Source organism: Ambystoma mexicanum, chromosome 6p (assembly GCF_040938575.1).
Source record: "Ambystoma mexicanum isolate Mex_15411 chromosome 6p, UKY_AmexF1_1, whole genome shotgun sequence".
In the NCBI taxonomy this organism is placed as follows: Eukaryota; Metazoa; Chordata; class Amphibia; order Caudata; family Ambystomatidae; genus Ambystoma; species Ambystoma mexicanum.
Window position 1 is genome coordinate 1,328,596,870 of NC_090935.1, and position 27,621 is coordinate 1,328,624,490.

General features: G+C 47.7%; 1 protein-coding gene across 2 annotated transcripts in view; it reads right to left on the reverse strand.

Annotated features, from left to right (window-relative positions):
- The window catches only part of LOC138510377 (coiled-coil domain-containing protein 171-like), a 3,784,015-nt gene that overhangs the window by 1,829,893 nt on the left and 1,926,501 nt on the right, over positions 1-27,621 (reverse strand). For both annotated transcript variants that reach the window (XM_069625990.1, XM_069625991.1), the window contains one exon: positions 22,429-22,590. In XM_069625990.1, the coding sequence (XP_069482091.1) occupies positions 22,429-22,590 (162 nt within the window). The remainder of the gene's footprint in view (positions 1-22,428; positions 22,591-27,621) is intronic.

The following is a 27,621-nucleotide window of genomic DNA, read 5'->3' on the forward strand; positions in this document are numbered from 1 at the left end:
TTGCTTTCGCGGGCTTCTACATGTCGTTTGTGTGCCTCCAGGGTGTGGGCTGGGATGTCTGGTCCCAATACACATCCTGGGTGCCAGAGAGTCTAGGGTGGTGTGAATGCCTGGGACCACCGTGGTCCGTGATTGGTCCGCGTATGGTATGTGTGTTGATGAGCGGATCTCCCATTGGCTCCCCTCCGTTTTGGCGCGAAGGGAACCGTGGATAAGAGGGAGCTGGAAACACCACTACCATGTCGATCTCCTGAGTTCTCACGAACGAAGGAATACAGGAGCCAAGTATCCTGCAACCACGAGGCTGGACCGAGGAATCGCTGGTGACCCGCTGAAGGAATCCTCCTTTGCACTGCTGTCGTCCTGTGAAACCCTTTCCTCCTTGGATCGAACCAGAAGGCCTGTACTGGTGCTTCGACCTTTGGAATAGCAGGAACAGCTATTCCCGGCGACTTCATCCTCTCCTGCCAAGTAAGCCTTCGGAAGTGTCTCTGGGCCATCCAGTTGACTGACCAGCTTACAAGGGAGTCCTGCTCTGTAACTGCCGCCCGGTTGTGTTGTATTTCGAGTCCTGGTCACTCTCCCACGCTTCGTACACTTGGCGTTCCCAAGTCTGAAGGGAGGAGTGTACATTTGGCTCGAATACACACGGCCGCTCCGTTGTCCTGCTGCGGCAACAAACTGTGCTGGTTTCGTCGATTGGGACGTCTTTTTGCTCTACACGACTACGAGGCGTTCCCTGCTCTTCTGAACCTGCCAGCTGCTGAAACTAACGTGGAGAAGCCTGGGTCTGCTTGCTTCGGGGACCGGTGAGTAGTTTAGCTAGGATCTGGTCGCCCTCCTGCAGTACCCCATTGCTTTTCCCTGCTGTGTAAAAACAGCACCCTTTTGGCCGTACTCGCGCTCTGCTTCTGCCCGCTGTGGAGGCTGCGCTTGAGTTGCGGAACCTGTTCTCCTTCTGCTGTGCACTAACCCGAACTGCCTGACTTCCTCCGAAGAGCTTCCCCTTTTGCCCGTTGGCACCGGCGTGGCAGGTACTTTGAGCACAAGGCTCCACTCTTCGCAGGGCTCGGACTTCCATCTAGTTAGGTGCCTCTGAAGGCGAACTGAGTCTAAAGCGTTATCGCACTGCCTGTTTTCCTTTCCTTTCAGGTGGACTACATATTTCGTGCTTTAAACGCTTGCGACTGTGTATTTGTATATATATTGTGTTGATATGGTATGTGTTGGTTTAATATTGTGATATTGTGATTTTCTCGCTACGGTCATTGTTTTCAAGGCCTTAAAATAAATGTGTATCTATTTTTGATATAACAACTATTTGGAGTAGTTTGTAAGCGCTCTTGCTTTGTGTGCTCATTGCGGGCTTTCAGTCACCCTCACCCCTCTTGAGACCTAGTCTTGACCGCCGCGATCGCTACCTTGATTGGTCTGGCTTGTCCAGAGGTTACCCTGTTCCAAGTAATTAGGTTGGCCTTCTGAACTTCTGCGCCACCAGGACAGAGTTCAGAAATCCGTCTTAACAAATTGGTGTACAGCGGTGGGATACGACTGAAGGTATCCAGTGTTGTGCTCGAACTAAGGCATTTCAGGTTATTCCAAACAGTACACGTAGTTAATTGTTGTAGTATAACTTTAAAAAGGCCATAGTCCTATCAAACAGTATGGAAACAAATACCTTGTTAACTTTAAATGCTTCCAAATCAGAAACATTGAAGAAAATGTGTGCGGAGAGAGGTGTTTCCTCTCAAGGCACGAAATTGGAAATGATCCAAAGAATCGTGGCGTGGCAAGAAGTGCAGCTTGACGCTGTAACTTCTGAGGACAGTGCAGAAGGTGGTGGGGCTGCTCTCACTGGTAGAACCGACGGTTCTGCCGCTGCACTGATCCATCGCGACCACGAGGACAGGGAGGATGAGATGTCTAATGTTTCCTCTGCCAGTGCTGATGGGGAGGCTATGCTTGAATTCAAGAAGCAAGAGCTGCGGTTTAGGCAGCAGGAGCTTGAATTCAGCATAGCCAAACTAAAAATCGAACAGGCAGAAAAACAGAAAGACAGGGATCACCAGTTGGAACTGGCCAAGCTTCAGGTTGCAAATGGGTCCAAGGGTCCTGGACATGGGTCTGGGGCTTCCTCTCATCCACGGTTTCCGAAAGATCTGCTCAGTGTGTATGAAGAAAGGAATGACATTATGGACTGGCTGAATGCGTTTGAGTATGCATGCGAGGTTCAAGAAGTTGACAATGCTGATAAGATTGCGTGGTTGCTCAGTAGACTGCCCCATTCTGGCTGTAGTGCCATTATGGAAATGTCAAAGGCTGAGCGAGCTGATTTCGCAATGTTAAAGCAAACTCTCATTTTAAAGTTTGGAAAGACTCCGGCCCAATATTTAAAGCGTTTTCGAGAGTATAAGAAAAAGGAAGGTGGTACTTGGGTATCTTATGTCGCTGAATCCTTGAAAAACTTAACTGGCTGGGTCGAAGGTTATAAGGTTTCTACCTTCGAAGGCATGATAAATCTTGTCATGCTGGAACATATTTTTGCTTCTTCTTCCCCGGAGCTTAAGCAGCATTTGGCCGATTCGAAGGAGATAGATCCTAAGAAGCTGGCCATTGCAGCAGACTTATGGGTGTCACATCGAGTGTCCCATAAGGACAAAACTCATCCTGGTAAGCAGGAGGAAGGGAAAAAGTCCAAAGATATGGAGGGTGGGGAATCTGCTAAATCTTCTTCCCATAAGGGCCACAAAAAGAAAAACAAGGGTAAGACACAAGAGAACTCACAGGGCAGTGGAGGTCCGCCTCCGAAACAGAACTCTGGTTACAATAAGCCTCCCTACGTAAACAGACCCACTGGGGCTTGTTTTTCTTGTGGAGCAACTGACCACGTGAAGGGGGATCCCCGTTTTAAGGTTAGACCTTTGGGGGTCCACTCCGCTAATCTGGCCTTCTCCTCCTACGAGGAAGAAGAGATTACAGGAGCATCCTTCTCCTCAGACTCATTTCCCAGCGGAATAGAGGCTGAGGTAGTTTTAGTGTCCCTGGGTTCCTGGGAGCCTAAAGTCGCAGAGGCTTATGCTAGGATTCCGGATAATACCAAGCACTACTTTAAAGACAGTGTGCTGATCAATGGAGTGGATACTCCAGCTCTTAGGGATAGTGGGTGCAGTCGCACTGTAGTGGATTCTACCTTGGTAGACTCAGAGGAAGTTGCCAGAGCTACTCTGATGCCCACTAAGTTGGCTGACGGCCCCCTCCGTATGTTTCCCGTGATCCCTGTAAATATTACTTTAAATGGTACAGCAGTCAGGATTCCAGGGAGCATTCAGAGAAACGTCCCGGGAAAGGTCTTGTTAGGTAATGATCTCAGAGCTTTAGGGCTCGTAGGAGACACTGCCGAAAGACCCTACACACGGTCGCAAGCACGGGCAGCATTGGCCAAGTCCAATACGCCGCCCCAGCGAAGGGGAAACCCAAGGCGAAAGGAGTCTACAAGTCAAAACGAGGGAAAGAGAATATTCCCCCGAGCTCGCCTACCACTGCGGTGGAGGAAGTTGGTTAATCGCCCGGGCCTGACGAGGAGGTGGCGATGCCTGAAGTATTCGACCCCAACGATCATCCTGAACTAAAAGACTTGTTAGTTGAAGGAGGTCCTGATAGGGACGAATTCAGTAAAGGCCAACGTGAGTGCCCATCTCTGGAAGGCCTAAGGAGACAGGCCTGCTCCCAGCTTGAGGGTGAACCTCCTGGGAAGCATAGGATTTATTGGGAAGGTGGACTCCTGTATAGTGAGCCCACAGAGTCTACAGAAGGAGACCATAGGAGGTTGGTGGTTCCCCTTGCTGTTAGGCCCTTCCTCCTGCAGTTGGCGCATGAAGTTCCCCTTGCTGGTCACCTTGGTATGAAGAGGACCAAGCAAAGGTTATCCATGCACTTCTACTGGCCCAAGATGGGGGTGCAAGTAGAAAGTCACTGCAGGAGTTGTGCCTCCTGCCAGTTGTCTGGTAAGGTTGGCGCGACAATCCAAGCTCCATTGGTACCGCTCCCAGTTGTGGGGGTACCATTTGAAAGGGTAGGGATCGACATCGTTGGTCCCCTTGACCCGCAAACATCCTCGGGCAATAGGTTTATCCTGGTGCTGGTCGACCATGCAACCAGGTATCCTGAGGCCATCCCATTGAAGACTGTAACTGCCAAGTCAGTTGCAAAAGCTTTACTCGGCATATTTACTAGGGTTGGCTTCCCTAAAGAAGTTGTGTCAGATCGTGGCAGCAACTTTATGTCGAAGTATATGCAGGCTATGTGGAAAGAATGTGGGGTCACCTACAAGTTCTCTTCTGCATACCACCCCCAGACCAATGGTCTGCTGGAACGTTTCAACAGAACGTTAAAGAGCATGATTGGGGCTCTGGAGGAGCCTCAGAGAAGAAAATGGGATCTTCTGTTACCATGCTTACTGTTTGCCTACCGAGAGGTACCACAGGAGGGTGTTGGCTTCAGCCCCTTCGAACTTCTGTTCGGTCATCCCGTACGGGGACCCTTAGCCATCGTCAAAGAGGGATGGGAGATGCCCACTCCCCCTGTTACTACCAATGTAGTTGATTATGTGCTAGGGCTCAGAAAACGGATGGTACTTCTGATGGGCTTGGCTAGTGATAAATTGAAGGCAGGGCAAGCGCTGGTGAAACATTGGTACGACCAGAAAGCTTCCCTCATCAACTTTACACCTGGTCAGCAAGTCCTGATCATGAATCCAATAAGGCCTCGAGCTTTACAGGATAAATGGTCAGGCCCTTACACAGTGGTGGAGCCCCTGGGTGAGGTGAACTATTTAGTGGACCTTGGAAGGCCTGGACAGGCTCCAAAAGTGTTCCACGTGAATAGGCTGAAGGCTTTCGTCCCAAGAGTCGAAATCGCAGCACTGCTACTGGCTTCAGATGTTGAGGAAGAGGAGTCAGAACCTCTCCCCGACCTGTTCCAGAGCGGTCCTTCAGATAGCTCCGTTGAGGGTGTCCGAGTGGCCCCTCACCTGTCTTCTGATCAGCAGGCTGAGGTGAAAAGTTTGCTTAGGCAGTTTTCCCCCCTGTTTTCACAGTCCCCTGGTTTGACACCTTGGTGCAAACATAACATTGACACAGGAGACAGTGTACCTACCAAAAGTAGGGGATACAGGATGTCAGATAAAGTACGGTCTTATATTAAGACCGAGGTCAACAAGATGTTAGACCTTGGGGTGATTGAACCCTCTAGTAGTCCTTGGTCCAGTCCTGTGGTTTTGGTTCCAAAAGCAGGCACTTCTGAATTGAGGTTCTGCGTGGATTACAGGGCTCTGAATGCTGTCACCAAGACAGATGCACACCCCTTGCCTCGAACAGATGAGCTGGTGGATACTTTGGGTGCCTCCAAGTACCTCAGCACGTTTGACCTAACTGCTGGCTATTGGCAAATAGCTTTAGCAGAACATGCCAAGGAGAAGACAGCATTTTCTACTCCAGACGGCCTTTACCAATTCCGGGTAATGCCGTTCGGGTTGAAGAATGCACCTGCCACTTTCCAGAGGCTTGTGAATCATGTGTTGAATGGGTTGGACGAATTCTGCCTTGCATATCTGGACGATATAGCAGTTTTCAGTGCCACCTGGGAAGACCATGTGAAACACCTCAGGATTGTGCTCCAGGCTCTTCAGAAAGCCCACTTGACCATAAAGGCTAGTAAATGCCAGATTGGACAAGGCTCAGTGGTTTACCTTGGACATGAAGTAGGTGGAGGGAGGATACAGCCTCTACCCAGTAAAGTACAAGCAGTACAAGACTGGCCTACCCCCACTATGCAAACCCAAGTGAGAGCCTTCTTAGGACTCACGGGGTATTATCGCAATTTTGTGGCAGACTATGGCACCATAGCTGCTCCTCTGACTGCCCTCACAACTCCGAAGAAACCCAAGAAGGTAACTTGGACCGACGAGTGTGAGAAGGCCTTCAATGGCTTAAAAGACTCCTTGTGCCAGGCCCCTGTGCTCAGGGCCCCTGATTATCAAAGACCTTTTATCGTGCAGACGGATGCCTCTGACACTGGGATAGGAGCTGTACTATCACAAGTAGATGAGAAGGGTAAGGAACACCCTATCGGTTTTATTAGTCGCCAGCTTAAGGACAGAGAGCTCAGATGGTCCACGGTAGAGAAAGAATGTTTCTCTGCTGTGTGGGCCCTAAGGAAGCTGAGGCCCTACCTCTATGGGACCCACTTCACTGTGCAAACTGACCATAAGCCGTTAAAGTGGCTAATGAACATGAAGGGGGAGAATCCAAAGTTGCTTAGGTGGTCCATAAGTCTACAAGGCTTCGACTTCACTATTGAGCATAGGCCAGGTGTCCAACATAGCAATGCTGATGGGTTGTCCAGAATGTTTTACCGACCTGAACAAGAGACTCATCCAGGGGTGGATTAGTTCCCCCTGTCCATAGTCTGGGAGGGGCGAGTGTTAGGAAAGATTTCATAATTGTAGGGAATTTTCCTTCCATGTGGCAACCCCTAAACTTTTTGCTGTTGTTTTTCACCTTGTTCTTGACTTTGCCAGAGAAGTGCAGCCTTCTGCCGCACTCCTCTGGGCTTTCGCTCCTTTCTTACGGGGAAACTGACATGCCCTTAAGACAGTCAGTACCGGGGAACGCTGTTTCCCGTAGTTTCTTTTATCGTGTTGCGGCTTTAGTGCAACATGACACAAGAGGGCACTGTAAGCTAAGTTACAGCTCTCTTGGGTCTCTAGCCTTCTACAGGCCCTAGATACTCTTTTAGGATGGTATTTGATCGGTGCAAGTCATTCAGGGACTCGAATGGTGGCAGCGATCGTTTTGTTTATTTTGAGCTCCTTTTGGCGTTCTGAGCACGTTTTTCGCACTGAACCCAAAATGGTGGCCGGGCTCCCAAAATGGCCAGACCACGAGGCTCCTTTGTCTTGTCCACTGACCGTCTTGCTCCCGTCACCTTCCCCAGGTCGAGCGACCCGGGGCCTTCCTTATTTGGGCATGTACTTTCCCGCGAAACGTGGTTGCTTTCATGTCGTTTGTGTGCCTCCAGGGTGTGGGCTGGGATGTCTGGTCCCAATACACATCCTGGGTGCCAGAGAGTCTAGGGTGGTGTGAATGCCTGGGACCACCGTGGTCCGTGATTGGTCCGCGTATGGTATGTGTGTTGATGAGCGGATCTCCCATTGGCTCCCCTCCGTTTTGGCGCGAAGGGAACCGTGGATAAGAGGGAGCTGGAAACACCACTACCATGTCGATCTCCTGAGTTCTCACGAACGAAGGAATACAGGAGCCAAGTATCCTACAACCACGAGGCTGGACCGAGGAATCGCTGGTGACCCGCTGAAGGAATCCTCCTTTGCACTGCTGTCGTCCTGTGAAACCCTTTCCTCCTTGGATCGAACCAGAAGGCCTGTACTGGTGCTTCGACCTTTGGAATAGCAGGAACAGCTATTCCCGGCGACTTCATCCTCTCCTGCCAAGTAAGCCTTCGGAAGTGTCTCTGGGCCATCCAGTTGACTGACCAGCTTACAAGGGAGTCCTGCTCTGTAACTGCCGCCCGGTTGTGTTGTATTTCGAGTCCTGGTCACTCTCCCACGCTTCGTACACTTGGCGTTCCCAAGTCTGAAGGGAGGAGTGTACATTTGGCTCGAATACACACGGCCGCTCCGTTGTCCTGCTGCGGCAACAAACTGTGCTGGTTTCGTCGATTGGGACGTCTTTTTGCTCTACACGACTACGAGGCGTTCCCTGCTCTTCTGAACCTGCCAGCTGCTGAAACTAACGTGGAGAAGCCTGGGTCTGCTTGCTTCGGGGACCGGTGAGTAGTTTAGCTAGGATCTGGTCGCCCTCCTGCAGTACCCCATTGCTTTTCCCTGCTGTGTAAAAACAGCACCCTTTTGGCCGTACTCGCGCTCTGCTTCTGCCCGCTGTGGAGGCTGCGCTTGAGTTGCGGAACCTGTTCTCCTTCTGCTGTGCACTAACCCGAACTGCCTGACTTCCTCCGAAGAGCTTCCCCTTTTGCCCGTTGGCACCGGCGTGGCAGGTACTTTGAGCACAAGGCTCCACTCTTCGCAGGGCTCGGACTTCCATCTAGTTAGGTGCCTCTGAAGGCGAACTGAGTCTAAAGCGTTATCGCACTGCCTGTTTTCCTTTCCTTTCAGGTGGACTACATATTTCGTGCTTCAAACGCTTGCGACTGTGTATTTGTATATATATTGTGTTGATATGGTATGTGTTGGTTTAATATTGTGATATTGTGATTTTCTCGCTACGGTCATTGTTTTAAAGGCCTTAAAATAAATGTGTATCTATTTTTGATATAACAACTGTTTGGAGTAGTTTGTAAGCGCTCTTGCTTTGTGTGCTCATTGCAGGCTTTCAGTCACCCTCACCCCTCTTGAGACCTAGTCTTGACCGCCGCGATCGCTACCTTGATTGGTCTGGCTTGTCCAGAGGTTACCCTGTTCCAAGTAATTAGGTTGGCCTTCTGAACTTCTGCGCCACCAGGACAGAGTTCAGAAATCCGTCTTAACACCAAGCACCCCGGCGACTGGATAGCCACTCACCACTGAACCGCGAATCAACAGACCGCTCCTTGTACCTGGGAAACTCTGCGGCTGGTTTCTTCCCTGGCAGTGCAACGGGCCCCTGTCTTCCTCCACGACGAGATCCTCTCTTCCCCCGGACGAAGCACCGACTTGCACCCGCTGCCAGGAACAACTGCCCCCGCTGGAGCGTTCTCACCACTTTAAGGTACTGTGTCCGCCAGGCCCCCCTTTCTAAAGATTGCAACAAGGTGATAATAACTCCTTAACCTTCTGGACTGGGCTGGCCGCCTTGACCCTCTAACTGGTCCCTTTCTTTGGTCCAACTCCTTTTTGAATCATTACAAGACTTTTGTGCACTGCAACCGTGTGACCTTGGACACATTTCGTTTTGATCCCCTTAAAGTGGATCCGGCCTACTGACTCTGAATTCACGGTTTTACTTTGCCTTCCTCTCGTGTTCTGTTCTTAAAAGTGTAGGGATCTGTTTCAAATTGTTCTCTGCTTTTCTCTCTCTTTTTAAAACGAACTATTAGAGTGCCATCTGTGTTAAGCGCTCACCGCTGTTTGAAAATAAGTGGGGCTTTACTTAAGACTTGTCTAATATTCTTTTAAGAGAGTGTATATCTTTTAGTGACCGTGTTTTTGAATTGCTTACTATTAGTGCCTGTGTGTTTTTCTAGATGTGGTTTTAAATAAATAATTATATCTCTTTTACACCAAGCCCTGGTCAGTGTTTACTTGTTCTATTGTGTGCTCTTGACCTATTGTGAATACTCTGTATACTGCCTAACTCTCTTGAGGGAAGTCTGACTGCTCAGCCACAGCTACCAGGTAAATCTGTGTGGTACAGACTGCTACCAAGTGGGTTTACTGCCAAACACCTGTAGTCCTAAATCTTTTGCAGTGGTCCCAGAGGGAACTGCACAGGTTTCTGCCTAACACTGGTCTACAGCGGTGGGCTTTGTATTGAGTATACACTTTAGAGTGCTTGTTGAACACTTTAGGACAACTAACCACATAGCTTAGCACTAAAAAGTTGATTTTCTAACTATGTCTGCTATGGAGAGTTATACCCTAGAATCATTGTCTGCCAAAACTGCTGATTGCTTAAAAGTATTGTGTAGACATAAGAATCTCTCTGAGAAGGGCAAGAAAATGGAACTTATAGAAAGATTGTTAGAAAACCAAAGTCTGGGTGGTACAGAGGAATCTACCCCCCCTCCCCCCAGCAAATATAGAAAACAGTAATGGTATTGATCTGAATCAAAGTCTTGAGAATGAGTCAGAAGAGGAAAGTGAACCTAATGAAGTTAGCCACTCTGAGCCTCTGTCTGCCTTACCTATTGTACCTAATGGGCCTATACCAGGTCCCACATGTAACCCTGCTTATTTTGAACTTGAAAAAATGAAGCTTGAATTAGAGTACACACGTTTTTTAGCTCAATCTGAAAGAAACCAAGAGCTAGAGTTCAGAAGAATGAATGCCCAGGCTGAGCAGAAGCAAGCTGAGTTAAGACTCAGAGAAATAGAGCTTAATCATGAATTAGAAATGAAAAAGTTGTCTGCGGAAAATGCTTCTCTCTCCTCTGGTTCTTCTAGGAGTTCCAGTCCCAAAAGACCCTGGATGCCTAAGGAATTAGTGGGTATGTATGAACCTAGATTGGATGTGTTGGATTGGTTGAAAATGTTTGAGTATAATCATGGGCTCCAGGACATCACAGGGAATGAGTTACTTTCCTGGTTGTTCTCTAGGCTTCCCCCTGTTGCAACTGATGTGGTAATGGAGTTGGGGGAGGTGGATAAGAAGGATTATGAATGTGTGAAGCTAGCTTTGATAGCTAGATTTGGGAAGACCCCTTCCCAGTACCTTAAGAGGTTTAGGACCCTCAAAAAGCATGATGGTACCCCTTGGGCTACCTGGGTGAGTGAAAGTTTGAAAAACTTAGAGGGATGGATTAAGGGTTACAGAGTTAACACTTATGAAGGAATGAAGAATCTTGTAATGTTGGAGTCAATTTATGATGCCTGTTCTCCTGAGCTCAGACAGCACTTGGCTGATTCAAAGGAATTAGATTCCAGGAAGTTAGCTAAGGCTGCTGACTTGTGGGTTGCCAACAGGGCCACTCACAAGGATTCTGGGGCTACTCGGAAAAAGGATGAGGGAAAACAGCCAAAGAAGGACTCCAAAGAGAATTCTAATAATTCCAATTCCAAAGAGGGCCCCAAAAAGAACCAAAAGGGTAAGCCACCAGGGAAACCAAATCGGGCTAGTGTACCTCCTGGTGCCAAACCAGAAGGAGGTCAGAACAAGCCACCATTCCAGAAAGCATTTGGTAAATGCTTTGTTTGTGGCTCTACTGACCATGTGAAAGGAGATCCCAGGTGTAAGGCTAAACCTTCAGGGGTCCAGCTTGTCTCCTCAGCCTTCGCTCCAGAGGAGGAAGTCCAAATGGCAAGTGGAAACTTTCTATTACTGGCTGATGAACCCATTGGAGTCTCAGCTAGTGTTTCTTTAGTGTCTCTGGGCCTGTGGGAACAACAGAACTTAGATGTCTATAATTCTATCCCAGATAATACTAAAGAGTATTATAAGGACAGTGTCCAGGTTAATGGTCAGGAGAGTCCTGCCATTAGGGACACTGGGGCCAGCATAACTGTGGTGGACAAATCGTTTTTTCAGGCTGAGGATGTTGCTAAGGCACCCAATGCCTCACCAAGTTAGCTGGAGGGCCTGTGCAGATGCTTCCCCAATTACCAGTTCTCATCCAGTGTAATGACATGACTGTGAAGATACCTGTCAGCATACAAAGTGAGGTGCCAGGAAGGGTTCTGCTGGGTAATGACTTGAAAACTCTTGGAGTAGTGTCACACACCCCCAGACCTCCTAGTAAAAGGTTACAGGAGCTCACCAGACCTGCAAGGGAGAGAACCATGAGAGGTACTCCCAAGGAGATGATGAAGAAAGAGATCACTCCTGCTCCACTGGAGATGTCAGCTGCTGTATCTAAGAAAATAGAAGAAAAGGGAAACCTAGAACTTCTAAAAAGAACCTCACAGCCAGCACTCCAGTGCAGCCAACAAGGACTTCCATCAAAAGTTACACCAGTAACTCCCCCTCCAGCTAAGGCTGAGAGGGAGGTCCAACCCTGTGTGGTTGAACTAGACTCTGAAGAAGAGCTAGTAGAAGGCCAGGAACTCATTGGAGATCTGGATCCTGTTGACCATCCTGAGCTGCAGTCTTTACTGGCAGAAGGTGGACTCAACAGGGCAGACTTCAGTAGGGCACAGAGAGAATGTCCAACTCTGGAAGGTCTTCGCCACCAGGCAGATGCTCAGGCTGAAGGGCAAGAGCCTGGGAAATATAGGTTACACTGGGAAGATGGCCTCTTCTACAGTGAACCAACCGAGTCTGCACCTGGGGACAACAAATGACTTGTACTACCCCAAGAGAACAGACCACAGTTCTTGCAGTTAGCCCATGAGATTCCTTTGGCTGGTCACTTGGGTTTCAAGAAGACTAAGGAAAGGCTCTCACTCTACTTTTATTGGCCCAAGATGGGGGCCGAAGTAGATAAATACTGCAGGAGCTGCCACACCTGCCAGACTTCTGGTAAGGTTGGCTCCAAGAATGTGGCACCTTTAGTGCCTCTCCAGTTGTGGGAGTCCCATTTGAGAGGGTAGGGATTGACATTGTCGGTCCCCTTGATCCTCCAACTTCCTCAGGCAACAGGTTTATACTTGTTGTAGTAGACCATGCTACTAGATACCCTGAGGCAATTCCTATGAGGACTGTTACAGCTACGGCTGTGGTTAAGGCCCTCCTTGGTATTTTTACCAGGGTTGGGTTTCCTAAGGAAGTAATCTCTGACAGGGGGTCAAATTTTATGTCCCACTACATGAAAGCCATGTGGAAAACCTGCAGAGTTACTTACAAGTTCTCAACCGCATACCACCCTCAGACAAATGGACTGGTTGAAAGGTTCATCAGAACCATGAAGAGCATGATAGGTGCTTTAGAGGACCCCCTTAAAAGAAAGTGGGACCTTCTACTGCCATGCCTTCTCTTTGCTTATAGAGAAGTCCCTCAGGAGGGAGAAGGTTATTCTCCCTTTGAACTTCTTTATGGTCATCCGGTCAGAGGTCCATTGGCCCTGATCAAGGAGGGGTTGGAGAGTGCTCCTTCCCCCAAGCCAGTCAGAGTGACTGACTATGTGATAGGTCTCCGGAGGAGAATGTCACAAATGATGGCAGAAGCAAGTGATAACCTGAAAGCTGGACAAGCATTGGTCAAGCACTGGCATGACCAAAAGGCTAACATGGTTGAGTTTACTCAAGACCAGCTAGTTCTCGTTATGATTCCCACAAGGCAGAGGGCCTTGCAAGACAAATGGATGGGACCCTTCAAAGTTGTGGGTAAACTTGGAGAGGTCAACTATCTGGTGGACTTGGGCAATCCCAAGGAGGCTCGAACGGTCTTCCACACCAACAGACTAAAAGCGTATGTCTCCAGACCTGATGTAGGACCTTTGCTTCTAGCATCATCAGAGGAAGAAGAAGAGAGTGAAGCTCTTCCTGATCTCCTCAGAGGCTTACCTTTAGACGAAAGAATTGAAGGAGTAAATCTCTCTTCAAATCTGACACCTGAGCAACAGGAAGAGTGCAAATCTATGTTGAATCAGTTTGCCTCTCTGTTCTCACTTTCACCAGGCTTGACCCCTTGGGGACAGCATGACATACTCACTGGTGACTGTCTGCCAGTTAAAAGCAGAGGATATCGAATGTCAGAGAATGTAAGAACCCACATCAAAGGTGAGGTCAACAAGATGCTTGATCTCGGGGTAATAGAGCCCTCTACTAGTCCATGGTCTAGCCCAGTTGTGTTAGTACCAAAGGCAGGATCTAAAGAGTTTAGATTCTGTGTGGATTACAGAGCTCTTAATGCAGTCACTAAGACTGATGCCCACCCTTTGCCAAGGACAGATGAGTTGGTGGATAGACTTAGTGCAGCCAAGTTCCGCAGCACATTTGACTTGACGTCAGGCTATTGGCAAATAGCCCTGACAGACCATGCCAAGGAGAAAACTGCATTTTCTACCCCAGTTGGCTTATACCAGTTTAAGGTTATGCCTTTTGGATTGAAAAATGCACCTGCTACGTTTCAAAGGATGGTAAACCAGGTTCCGAATGGGATGGAGGACATGGCATACTTGGATGACATAGCAGTGTTCAGCAATTCCTGGGAGGAACATGTGGGCCACCTGAGATATGTTTTGCAGGCTCTTGGAAAGGCCAATCTGACCATAAAGGCAAGTAAATGCCAGATTGGAGAGAGTAAAGTGGTCTCCCTTGGACATGAGGTAGGAGGTGGAGAAATAAGGCCTTTGCCCAGTAAGATTGAAGCTGTGCAAAATTGGACAACACCTACTACTCAAACCCAGGTGAGAGCCTTCTTAGGTCTCACTGGGTATTACAGGAATTTCATTGAGAACTATGGGTTCATTGCTTCTCCACTGAATGTCATCTCCTCTCCAAAATTCCCTAAAAAGGTTAGATGGAATGAGGAATGCAATCAGGCCTTTGAAACCATGAAAAAGGCTTTTTGCCAAGCCCCAGTACTCAGAGCTCCTGACTATAACCAAACTTTCATTGTGCAAACAGATGCTTCAAATGTAGGAATAGGTGCAGTCCTCAATCAACTGGATGGAAAGGTAGGGAGCACCCCATTTGCTTCATCAGCCGTAAGCTGAAGGATCCTGAAACAAGGTGGGCAACCATTGAACGAGAGTGTTTTGCTATTGTGTGGGCTCTGAAGAAGTTTAGGCCATACTTGTATGAATCTACTTTTGTCATTCAGACTGACCACCAACCCTTGAGATGGTTAATGCAAATGAAAGGGGAACATCCAAAACTATTGAGATGGTCAATCTGCCTTCAAGGGTTTGATTTCACCATTGAGCACAGGTCAGGGTGTCACCATCAAAATGCTGATAGACTCTCTAGGATGTATGTCATCGAGTAGAGGTATGAGGTTCATCCAGGAGTGGATTAAATCCTTCTGTACCTTAGTCTGGGGGGGTGTGGGGGCGAGTGTTAGGGAGAATTCTCTCTTTAGGCTGAATTTCGTAACCTAGTGAGTCCCCCAGCAGCTTTGCTGGATTTCTGGAGTTTGTTTTTTCCTCCTGCCAAGAGTGAGACTCTTTTTCTCCCACTCTTGGACATGATTAATGGTATTCCTTTGATTGGTAATGTGTTTTATGGGCTATGGGGTCCTTTACTCCATAGGGTCTCATGTGTTTTTCCTATGTGTGTTACACAGCACCCTCCGTGCAGTGACACAGGGGTGTCCTAGTGACACCCCACCATAGACTCCATACCCTGGGACTGACTACTGTCTCCTAGGGCATGTAAAGTCACCATTGGCTTTACTAGTCCCAAATTATTAACAGAAACCAGTACAAACCATCATATTGTGGACGTACTGGTCGGGGCAATTCAATTGCCCTGGGGTCTGTTAGTCGAGGGGGCACGTCTCCGTCCCCCCTGGTCGAGTTTTGGCTGGTGGCAGTGGAAACTACTTTTTATATTCGACCGTGAATATTTCCCTATGGGATTTTCCCATTTTTCGAGGCTACCAACTTTAATTATTTAATTCTCATAGCCTCGAACATACCGCCGTTTATTTAATTAATATTAATTCTCCGGTTGGTATTTTTTGCCAAGACTCAAATCTAAAATGTCGTTTGTGTTCTCTTCTGTGACTCCAACCCAAGTCGAGCCCTTTGTTCCACTTTTTGGCGGGCTTCTGAACAGAAGCCTCCAAAAGTGGTGCCACTCTGTTTGGGTACCACAGGGGGTGTGGGAGGGGGTTTAGGCACCCTGGACTGAGTTACCTTGGTAACTCAAGTCGCACTCTTGTGTGATTGGCCCAAGTGGTGAGCCGGCCGGCTCACCACTTAGCATGTTTGAGTGACAGCTAGGCTGAGTGAATGGGGGTGTGCTGCATAAAAGCAGGGCTTTGGGGACTGGAACTTCAGAAGTCGCCACAGGACCTGAGAATCCGACGAGGGAGAAGCTGAGCCGACCTACCACGACGACACCATCGGTGGAGCCCTGCGGAACCTACTCACCACTTCCCGACGACAGAGAAGATCTCCCGGCTGGAGAGGCTTCTTCCCCTGACTGGTGGGCACAACCAGTTTATCTTTCTTTCTTCGCACCCCAGCCCGGTTTGTGGTCGAACTGCCCGTGCCAAGCACCCCGGCGGCCGGATAGCCACTCACCACTGAACCGCGAATCAACGGATCGCTCCTTGTACCTGGGAAACTCTGCGGCTGGTTTCTTCCCTGGCAGTGCAATGGGCCCCTGTCTTCCTCCATGACGAGATCCTCTCTTCCCCCGGATGAAGCACCGACTTGCACCCGCTGCCAGGAACAACTGCCCCCGCTGGAGCGTTCTCGCCACTTTAAGGTACCGTGTCCGCCAGGCCTCTCTTTCTAAAGATTGCAACAAGGTAATAATAACTCCTTAACCTTCTGGACTGGGCTGGCCGCCATGACCCTCTAACTGGTCCCTTTCTTTCGTCCGACTTCTTTTTGAATCATTACAAGACTTTTGTGCACTGCAACCGTGTGACCTTGGACACATTTCGTTTCGATCCCCTTAAAGGGGATCCAGCCTACCGACTCTGAATTCACGGTTTTACTTTGCCTTCCTCTCGTGTTCTGTTCTTGTAAAAGTGTTGGGATCTGTTTCAAATTGTTCTCTGCTTTTCTCTCCCTTTTTCAAACGAACTATTAGAGTGCCATCTACGTTAAGCGCTCACCGCTGTCTGAAAATAAGTGGGGCTTTACTTAAGACTTGTCTAATATTCTTTTAAGGGAGTGTATATCTTTTAGTGACAGTGTTTTTGAATTGCTTACTATTAGTGCCTGTATGTTTTTCTAGATGTGGTTTTAAATAAATAATTATATCTCTTTTACACCAAGCCCTGGTCAGTGTTTACTTGTTCTATTGTGTGCTCTTGACCTATTGTGAATACTCTGTATACTGCCTAACTCTTCTTGAGGGAAGTCTGACTGCTCAGCCACAGCTACCAAGTGAATCTGTGTGGTACAGACTGCTACCAAGAGGGTTTACTGCCAAACACTTGTAGTCCTAAATCTTTTGCAGTGGTCCGAGAGGGAACTGCACAGGTTCCTACCTAACAGTGCAGTGGGCTCTGAACCCTTTTTTGCCTTGGACTCTGATAAAGCGGTCAAGGAGGCTGCTTTCTCAAAAACGTCAAGCATTTTTAATTTAAACTGTTTCAATTTCTCCAGCGGGACAAACTTAGATGGGTTCTCCAGCGGGACAAACTTAGATGGGAACCTTACCTGTCTTTCCGGCGATGACTTCGACAAAGAGCGCCTTTGCCTTCTTTTCTTCCTTTTCCAAGAGGAAGCTGAGTGATGAGAATAACTCTGGGAGAGCAATCTCTTTCTATATTTCCTTGATCTCCTTTTAGTTTTTTCAGGAGATTGGACAAGTCTGTTTTCTTTCCCTGGAAAGGTCTTCTCTTCGAGAGGGTGGTCCTAGGATGATCAACTGAGCGTTAATTTTGCCCACCTCTCCTTCAGCACATTTCCTGTCGTTGACTGACACAAGCCGAAATCTGCTGTCTCGTGACCGGTGCCAAGACACCATAAACAGACCTTATGAGAGTCTATTAGTGACAATTTGGCGTCACAATCTTCACAGCACCTGAAGCCAGAAGGTTTCTTTTTTATTTATTTTATTTTATTAAGCATTTGGCTTTACATTTGAAAACTTTAAGCTTATTACAAGAAACTGTTTTTAAAAGCAAAGAAAAAGAGAGATAAAAAAAGAAAACAACATTTTTGATTAGGAAGCAAGGAATATTTGAGACGAACGAAAACAGAAATAAGATAAGATAAAATCTCAAAAGGCTTCAGTGACGACATGTCGACAGAAAAAGACGAGAACGTCAGAATTTTTTTCAGAGGTTAGAAGTGTTCCAAATGAGCACAAAAAAACTGAGGTCACGTTGCCTGGCTCCACATCCGGTCTGGAAGCCGAGGACTGTCATTCTGAGGTTTGATGCTGCAGTAGTACGATGTGTAAGATGAGGAATGGGTGGCAGGTGTGAGGAACCAGCAATGAGACACGGACAGAGAACTTATGGAATTGGTCATAAACATTTATTGATAAAAGAAAAAGGGGTTTGGAAAATATCTTTCTCTCCCTGCATGAAGAGGTGTTTCCCAACCTTAAACAAAAAAAGAGTCTGTTGAATGTAAGAATGTCCAAGCTAAAATGTCCTGTCTCCAAAGTATTATTCATGGCCCTCACATTTTAACAAAATTAACTCTAAGGTGAAAAGGGTAATGTCTTTGACCTTGAGTGATTTATAAATGTTCAAAAAGGAAGAAATGTGTAACTCCAATGCAAAAGTTCTAGAAGGAAAGAGCTTCTTGTTCCAGAAGGTATGATATGATAAGTCATTTATTGCATGCCTGTACACAAGTGTTTCTAGGCGCGACAAGACAAGGGAGGGAAGACAGAGGGAGGACAAGACAAACGATCTTACAAGGCCTTGCGCCATTCAGATCGTGCAAGTGCGAGAACAAGAAGTACAAGGGGACAGGGACGGGAGTAAGTGCAAGGGACAGGGGAGGGGAAAACAGGGCAGCAATGCACTGAGTAAGTGCAGCCAGGGCTGCACGGCTCTGGGTAGTGCAAGGAGAACAAGGGACTGTAGGGTTATACTTACAGCCCCTAAATGCATGGCAGGTCCAGAGGCAGTGCAAGGGGGACTGATCAAGATGAGCCTGGTACGCAGTGAGACTCTGAGGGTAGCCAAGCAACCAGTCAGTACAGCAGACAGGTAAGTCAGCAGGGGAGGGAAAGAGAGAAAGCAGAGGAGAAGAGGAAAGCTTTGAGCTGCTTCCGGAACTTCAGGTGGTTCGACTCAAGTTTGAGAGGGGCAGGAAGGCCATTCCAGAGGTAGGAACCTGCAGAGGAGAGCGATCTATACCCCTCACTCTCTGACTGGAGAAGCGTCTAACCCTTAGAGAGTTGGAGGTAGCTGAGCGAAGGGCTCGAGAATTAAGGTATTTTGGAAGAGAGCATTGGATGTAGTGTGGGCTCCGGCCCCAGAAAGCCTTGTGGACAATGTAAAGGGTCTTGAACTTGATTCTTGCAGCCACGGGGAGCCAGTGGAGAGATTTCAGGGCTGGAGAGATACGGTCCCTGGGTTTGAGGCCAAGGATAAGTCTCCCAGTCCTGTTCTGGATTAGTTACAGAGGGCGGAGAATAGAGGAAGGCAGATTGAGAAAGGGGCTGTTGCAGTAGTCCAGCCTAGAGAGAACCAGGGCTCTGGAGACAGCGAGCTTCTGGGAGAAAGTGAGAAAAGGAAGAGTCCCTTTGAGGAGGTGCAGCTGGTAGTGGGACTTCTTGGCGACGTTCGAGATGTGAGGAGAGAATGAGAGAGTGGAGTTGAAGATGACACCAAGGTTTTTTGCCTCGCAGGAAGGTGGAGGAAGAGGGCCCAAGGCAGGCGGCCAGAGTGAGAGAGGGAAGGCAGGGGTCCCAATGAGAAGGATCTCTGTCTTACTGGCATTAAGACAGAGATCATTGTACTGGCACTAAGACAGAGATCGTTCGAGGTGCACCAATCCTGAATCAGGATAGACAGTCAGGAATGAGTGTAAGAGGAGAGGAGGCTGAGGGGAGCCTAAAGGAATGCTGAGTATCATCCGCATAACACTGAAAGTTAGAGGGTTAGGTAGAGATCAGGTAGGCCAAAGGGGCCAAGTAGAGGTTGAAAAACCAGGGTGAGATGATAGAGCCCTGGGGAATGCCACAGGTACAGAGGGAGGTTGCAGAGAGAAAGGGACCAAGTTGTACCTAGGAGGGACGGTACAAGAGGAAGGAGGTCAGACACTCCAGGGCCTGATCCCTGATGCCCTGGTTCCTGGTTCTCACAGAGTCGATTGATCAGGATGGTTGTCCGTGTCGAAAGCAGAGGAAAGATCAGGGAGGATGAGGACAGAACGAATGCTGGAATCAAGGTTAGAGAACAGATCTTCACAGGTGTTTAGGAGAGTAGTTTCCGTGCCTCTGGCAGCTCTGAAGCCAGACTGGTGGTCATGGATAACCCAACAGATTCAGTGTGGAGAGTAAGCTGGGAGATTGCCAGCTTTTCCAAGAGTTTGCCCAGCAAAGGGGTGATGGAGATTGGGCGATAGTTTGCCAGGCAGGTAGGATCAGCAGACGGCTTCTTGAGGGGGGGGTGCACAAGGGAGTGCTTAAAGGGAGAGGGGAAAGTTCCAGTGGCAAAAGAGTGATCACAGAAATCAGCCAGGGCTGGAGCGACAATTTCAATATGGTGCTTGCTGGTTATAGGGGAGCATGGGAGCACCTGTTTGGATGAAACTTTCATGGATCAGACTAGTCTAGAAACCTTGTCAGGTGTTGTCAGAGAGAAAGAAGAGAAGGGAGTAGTTCCCTTCCCCTGGGCTTCTCTTCCCTCTGTGGTTTAGTCAAATATATCAGTTCCTTGAGTTTCTCTTTATCTACAACACAACTGATACACAAAACAACTTGACTCTTTTTCTTTATCCTGTGAGGATAGTTGGTCTATTCTCCTACCAGGTTTTCACTCCTCCTTTCTTGATCCGCAACACAACTGGTAAACAAAAATACCTTTGCTGTAAGTCTGTTCTCCTTTCTTGTTTAACAATACAAATAATGCACAAAATAACTTGACTGTGAGTTTGTGGGGGTCATTCCGACCCTGGCGGTAGGGGGTTAATGGCGCTGGTAGAGCTGCCGGCGCCGTTAAACGCCTACTGCCTCATTACGAGGTCCACTTGCGGGACCCACTAAGGACGCTTGGTAAAACCAGGCGTCCTGAGCAGGTCCCGCGAGCGGTCCGGCATGCTAACAACAGGCCTATCATTAACGGGCTCGTTGTTAGCATGCTCGCCATTCCCATTGAGCCCTATGGGGGCTCTAATGGGAATGGGGATGCACAGGGTCTGGGTTCCCTGAATGGGGAAATACCGGGCCCTCCAATGTCGGTATGGCCCGGTATTTCCCCATTCAGGGAACTCAGACCCGGTACTCGGTATGGGGGTAGCCATGCCGCTAAAAGCAGCATGGCTACCTCCATACTCGGAATGACCCCCTGTATCTTGGTAGGGCCCCTGGGGTACTCTCCTGACAGGTTCTCCCTCCTCTTCTCTGGTTTCACGCAGCCTTTTTCTAGTCCTGATATATCCTTCTCAGGACCCCTTTTGGTGATATATTTCTAATAAACTGTTCAGTTTTTCCTTGCATGGTATTCTTCCCCACAAGGGTTTTCTCACATTAATACTCTTGCACTTGCCTGGTATGCTCTACTGCCAGGACTTTCTTAAATGAACACACTTGTAACTTTGTCCTTGCCTTGTGTGTTTCCCTACCAGGACTTACTTAATTGCACACACTTGTAGCTTTACTTTGTCTGGTGTACTCTCCTTCCAGGGCTTTTCTTGTGTGTGCTCTGCATACAATTCCTATCTTGATATCTTCCTGTATTTGCGTTATCTAATACTGTGTCTGTGTGGTACACTATTCTGCCAGGGCTTTTCTTAAATGTGTATTGCATACACCCACAGACTTGAAAGCCTCTTACTTTTCTTCTGGTTTCCCAATCAACAAAATGCTCAATGGCTTCTTCTCTTTCCAGCACTTGTATTTGCCTTCTTAACATGGATTTGCATGTGGCATGCTGCCAATATGCCCCAGTGTCCCTGCTTCCCTTTTGGGGGCTAACTGGCTCTTGCTTCTGTACTTCCTTTTTGCTGCGGTAAGCTGATGGCGGTTGTTCGGCATCTCTTCTCGTCTCGCCACGCCTTCCTTCCTTGGCTTCTCTGGCTATTGCGTTTCTGCCTCATTGAGCTGGGTGGCTCCAAAGCACTTTCTACAGCTCCACGGTCTATCGGCCCAAACCGAGAGAAGCCGCCTTCTCCCTCCAGCAGCATGCTCCAGTCAGCTGTGGCTGCTGTTTAAATCTCCCAGCTACAGGTATGCATTCCGAACAACTAGAGGGCAACCTGTACTCTTGGTCTTTTCTGCTCTGCATTCCTTGACTCATCTTCCTCTTCTCAATATTCTTGTAGTTATAGGTTTGGTAGTCCATTCTTGATGCTTTACATGCAATGTCCGGGTAAGTGTTCTTTAAGGGCAATTCAGCTCTGAATGACATACAGATAGAGTCTGAAAAGGTGTTTTCATGAGACTTCCATGCGGATCTTGAGAAAAGGTCTTCAGTATTCTTCCTGGATGGATGAGTGGAGGTGTAACAATATGACATTAAGGCATTAGATATGGATGGAGTATCCTCAAAAGAGGAAGTGGAATACCATGCATTGTCCGATGTTGCCCTGCTACTCCCCTGGAGAATGCCTCCCCCATGTGATCCTCCCTCATATAGCCGACACCAGGATCAGGATCAGGTAGCAGCTGCTGTCCCCTGGCCAGAGGGGGACTGGTCACCGCCGTTAAAGAAGTGATAACACCATTGGATTTATCACAGAGGACACAACACATTAGAAGTGTTTTATTAATTTAGTTGGGGAAAATAGGATCTCCCTGGTTACTAATGGCGTTATCATGACCTGTACAGAGAGTAAAGGTTGGAGATTTTATAGCGATATATCTCATATGCTTATCGGACAGCTATGGTATCATAATGGGGTGCAGAAAACATCTTTCAAGTAAGAAGGAATAGAGGTTCATTTTAACAATGTTATGGTGCAGATAAATGCCACCACATTTGCTTGATTCTGCTAAAGTCAAAAGAACAGTACCTTCTCCTTGTTTTCTATGAGTTCCTCAAACAGGGTACCAATGTGTTCCTGTATAGCATCACAAAGCTCTTCAAATGTGAATTTATCAAACTCAGGTGTATCTTCTACCTCAGCACCGTTAGCCAAATAATAAAGTGTACGGCACAAGAATTTCCTCCTTCTCTATAAAAGAACAATCAAAAAGTAATGTTCACATAACAATGATTTTGAGATTTTTTTTAAATTAAAGTGTTTTATGCTTAATTAATCCTTTTAACACTGTTTTTATAACAATCAATACAATTTAATTAAAACATTTCAATTCCATAAAAAGTTACATAAAAATACAATTTCATACTAAAGAGAAGAGGGGTATCTAATTAGAACACCTAATAATTTCATCATATTTTTTCCAAACGTTTTTCTATTTCCAATGAATTTATATATCCTTAATTAGACATTTAAATCTCTGTTTTTGCTTGGTAATATTGTATTTTTATTCCTGGAGTTGTTTTTTGTGTTAATGTTTTCTATGATTTGTTTAGCTTACTGTGCCCCCAATGCCTTTTTGGTGAGGGTGTGCTTTAGAAGTAATGTAAAATTAAATAAATAAATGCATCTAAGTGACGGTGTGTAAGAAGGAGAAATTACTTACTGGTAATGTTCTTTCTATTTATTCTTCTCCCCTAAATTCCTCATCTGATAGATATACCTTCCAGCGGCAGCTGCTCAGAAACATTTCGACAGGGGGCGCAGTACGACTCAACATCGACCGTCGACTCCTCTTGGCTCTGCCGTGCCACTCCTCGACTCTGGACGTGACATCACCAGTACATATATTGAGTCACTGCGCCTCCCTACCTCAGTTCCCCATCTTTATTCCCTCAAGCTAAGCAGCTGTGGCAGAAGAATCCATAAGGATTCAGCTTAATGAAAGCCAAAAAATGCATAAAAACACATTTATATATATTTTTTGGGTGAGGAACAGTCACCGTACTGAAAGCAACAGGCTGACATTACACAACTAGCAAAGCACAGAACATGCCTAGTCTTCAATTATCACAACCTAAAGTTGTCATCCCAGTAGCAGAGAGCAACCAGAAATGGCAATAGCAGGGCAGGATGGGAGGACAATGAGGAATCTGCTGGAGAAGTAACCACAGAAAGAACATTACTGTTAAGTAATTTCCCCCTTCAATGGTTTGCATTCTCCCGCAGATTCCTTATCTGATAGACTCCCAAAGCAGTACAAAGCAGTACAGGAGGTGAGATAAAAGCCCTCAGACAAGGAAGCTCTGCAAAACTGCTCCGCTGAATAGAGCATCAGAGCTACGTGCCACATCCAAGTAATAATGCCTAGTGAACGTGTGGAGCAACAACCACATGGCTGCCTAACATATCTCTACCCCTGGCACACCCATTTTCAATGCAGAAGATCTCGCCATGCCCCTGGTGGAATGCGCTCTGATGCCTGGGAAATCGTCTGCTAGGCCACTGCCAGGCCTTTTCTAGCAAGAAGACCATAAAAAGTTGGTCATCACGCCTAACCTCGCCGTCCTTGCCATGTAGAAGTTGAGCACCCTCTTCGGGTCCAGCCTTTGCAGCCTTTACTCATCCTTAGAGGGGTGAGGTGGAGAATGGAACACTGCCATGTCAATGCTCTGAGAGATGTGCAATTCTGAAACCACCTTTGGCAGAAATGTAGTCATACTTTAATGAATCTTTCTCTTTGAAAAAAACACAGCCTGCAAGACAGAGGATGAAGCTAGCTCACATGCATTGCTGAGGTGATCACCACCAGAAAAGCTGTTTTAAGGGTGAGTCACCTAATAGAGCAAGAATGCATGGGCTCAAATGGAGCCACCATCAAAAAGGCCAGTACAAAATTGAGGTCCCGATCCGGAACAAGAAGTGGTGTAGGCAGAAACCTATTTAAAAGGCCCTTCAGAAATTGGGTAATTACTGGAACAGTAAAAAAAGATCCTTGTTCCAGAGACCTTTTAAACACAGACAAAGCCACCCAGTACCCCTTCACTGTGCCTATCTGAAGGCCGGAAGAAGCCAGGAATAGAAGGAATTTGCTCTACACCACGCCACAACCGTTCTCCATCTGCAAGCATACAACAATCTAGTGGAAGGTCTACATGTAGCCAGTCATCATACCCCATCATTTCAACTGCCACGCATGTAGGTTAAGTGACTATGGGTTTGGGTGGAGCACCGACCTCCCGACTGGGTTAGGAGGTCTGGCATCTGAGGAAGCCGGGCAGGTGGAGATTTCCAGGGATCACATCTGCAGTCTGACCTCTGGTACCAGAACAATGCAGGAAGCCGTCAGATCATTTTTACACTTATAATTTAATGTACACTCTAATTATAAAAACAGTGTGTAAAATTAGTATGCACGGTCTAGTCTAGTTTAAATTTATTCAACCTTGCAGTCAATGGGGTACATTATTCTAAATGGTCAGAGGCTGCAGAGTCTTTGCTCAAGGGTTAGTGATTGTCATTAAACCAATCACGTGTTATAGCCTCTCAAATCTTCAAGACTACAATTAAAACCTCCAAAACCTTGTGGTCTGCTGAGGCCCAGTATGCTTGACCCACTGCTCTACCTCTCAGAGGTTTCATTTCCCCTGCTTTGAGCCTGGTTTCTTGGATAAAGAGCATGTCAAGGGCGGCTCTATCCAATTCCCTCGCCACCAGAGATCTTTTGGTAGGGGAATTTAGCCCCTTGATGTTAAGCATGCCCTCCTTTAATGTTGCCTTCCCAGGCCCTGTTTTAGCAGTCCCTTCCATCCCTATGCTGGGTCCCCTCTTTTTCATCTGACCCATCCCCATTCGCCCCTTTGCTTTGCATGAAACCCTACTCCCTGTACCTATTGTAGAATTCCGCCCATCTGTTTGTCTCCCCACCCCTCTAATAACTGTTAACATAACTGAACCCACTAACTAGACCACAGTCATTTTATCTGTTCTAGGTCCCTTGGGTTGAGATGCCCTCTTGAAACTGAGGGCCACTAGGTTTTGAACTCGTCCTTAGTTGGGGAATCCCTTTGTTAATCCATTTCCTTGTTTTCGTTACCGTGTGTGATTTAGGTGTCTTGTGTTTCCATCCTCCCGTTACCAAAATGGTGGTTTTGCTGGTGACATTGGACTTAGTTTGACATATTTCCTCCGCACCTTACTTCTTTTTCGCCTCTGGGGCAGCCCCTCTGTGTTCTGCTCTCTGGGTGAGTGGGCCCCGTGGGGTCTGGCTGGGCCTCTGGCATCGTTTGACTCTGTCAAGTGTTTCAGCACTTGTTTTGCTTCCTCTGGGGGGACAACTCTATAGTCCTCCCCTTTTGATTTCAAAAGTCAATGCAAAGGGGTAGCCCCATCTATACTGGATACCCTGCTCTGTGAGCCATGAGGTGAGCGGCCTGCACTCCCTCCTTCGTCCCAGTGTGAACCTCGACAGATCCTGAAATATCTTTATCTTTGAGCCGTGAAACTCAATGGGAGACATTACGACCTGGGCGGTAGCCATGGAGCTATCAGCTCCATGGCTACCTCCCATACCGTGCCCGTGTCCGGTGTAGTTCAATGGGGATTTACCGGTGTAGTCCGACCCTGGCGGGACCGGTAAGTCCCCAATGAAGAAACCATTCCCCATTCCTATTTGAGCCCGCATAGGGCTCAATAGGAATGGGGAGGGCGCAAATAACGGGCTCGCGACTTGCAAGCCCGTTATTAGCGCCCTGGTCCCTTAGCAGGACCCGTAAGGGACATGTGGTCAGACCACATGTTCCTTACGGTCCCTGCCAAGGGACCTTGGAATAGGGCGGTAAGGGATTACCGGCACCGGTCTCCTTACCGGTGCCCGGTATCCCTTACCGCCCAGGTCGTAATGACCCCCAATGTCTTGTGTTTGCTTAGCTTTGAGGAGGATTTCCGATTTTTCCTTGTAGCGGAGGAACTTTCCAACTATTGAGCGTGGTCCTCCTCCGAGTGCTCTTCCTCCTCTATGGGCCCTCTCGATTTGCACCTTCTTGCCTGCCTCTGCCTCAAATAGTTGGTTTATTATTTCTTGGACCTTCTTCCCGACTTGGGTCGGTGTTTCCCCTTCACTTTCCTCCAGGCCAATTATTTTTAAATTTCATCTCCTTTCTCTATTTTCCATATCATCCATTTTGAGTGTAAGTTCTTCTCTTAATTCTATGTCAGTCATTCTTGCATTTAGTTTCATCTCTACTGGGTCCATGTTGACCTGATTGTGCTCCAGATTTTCTACTTTTCCTTCAATATTCTCCACTTTCCCTCTTATTTCCGACATAGAGGTTTGAATGTCTGACCGTAGAGCCCTGATTCTGCAATGTCCTCCTTCATGGATGTGTTGCTCATTTTGGGGGTGTCTTTGGTAGAGACCGGTGTTTTGTGGGTCTCTTCCCTCCTGTATTGCTTCAGCCTGTTGGGGCTTCTTCCAAGGGGGGTGGGAGAGGGGGCCCTATTCTGCTTCTTTCACCTCCTGGCGGCTTTATACTGGTGTTGTGAGAAGCTCCCCCTGGGACCTCTACTCTTTTTTCCAGCCTTGTCCTTTGTTCAAGTTCCTTTTGGCTCTGATGTGATAGGCGCATCTATTGGAGGTAGGCTCCTGGTGGTCCAGGGTGAATGGGAAAACACACAGATCACCTTTGCGGGGGTATACACGCCCAATCAAGGCCAAGGTGCATTCAATGAGGAAGCCCTGGCCATAGTAGCGGGAAAGAGCAAAGGCCCTGTAGTGATAGGGGGAGACTTCAACACATGGGCAGCCTCACAAATTGACAGGCAAACAACAAGGATGGTCACCAAGGACCACTCTAGGGAGGAGGGTAGTAGCTTCCTGAACAACCTCAACGAGGGGGGCCTTGTAGATGTCTGGAGAGCAATCAACCCAGCCAAGAAGGGATATACATTCAGGTCCAGCATCCATGAAACATTCACCAGAATTGACTATCTGTTGGTCAACAGGGAATCCCGCCCCAGAATTAGTGATAGCGATATCCGCCCCAAAGGCTGGTCAGATCACGTAATGGTAGCAGCAACGCTAGATATGGAGGGGCTCAACCACCGAGACTCCAAGTGGCGATATAACGAATTCCTGTGGCAGGACAAACTCTATTCATGGAAACTCAAGACCGCAATGGAGGAATACTTTCAGATTAACGATAATGGGGAGGTAGGAATCACTAT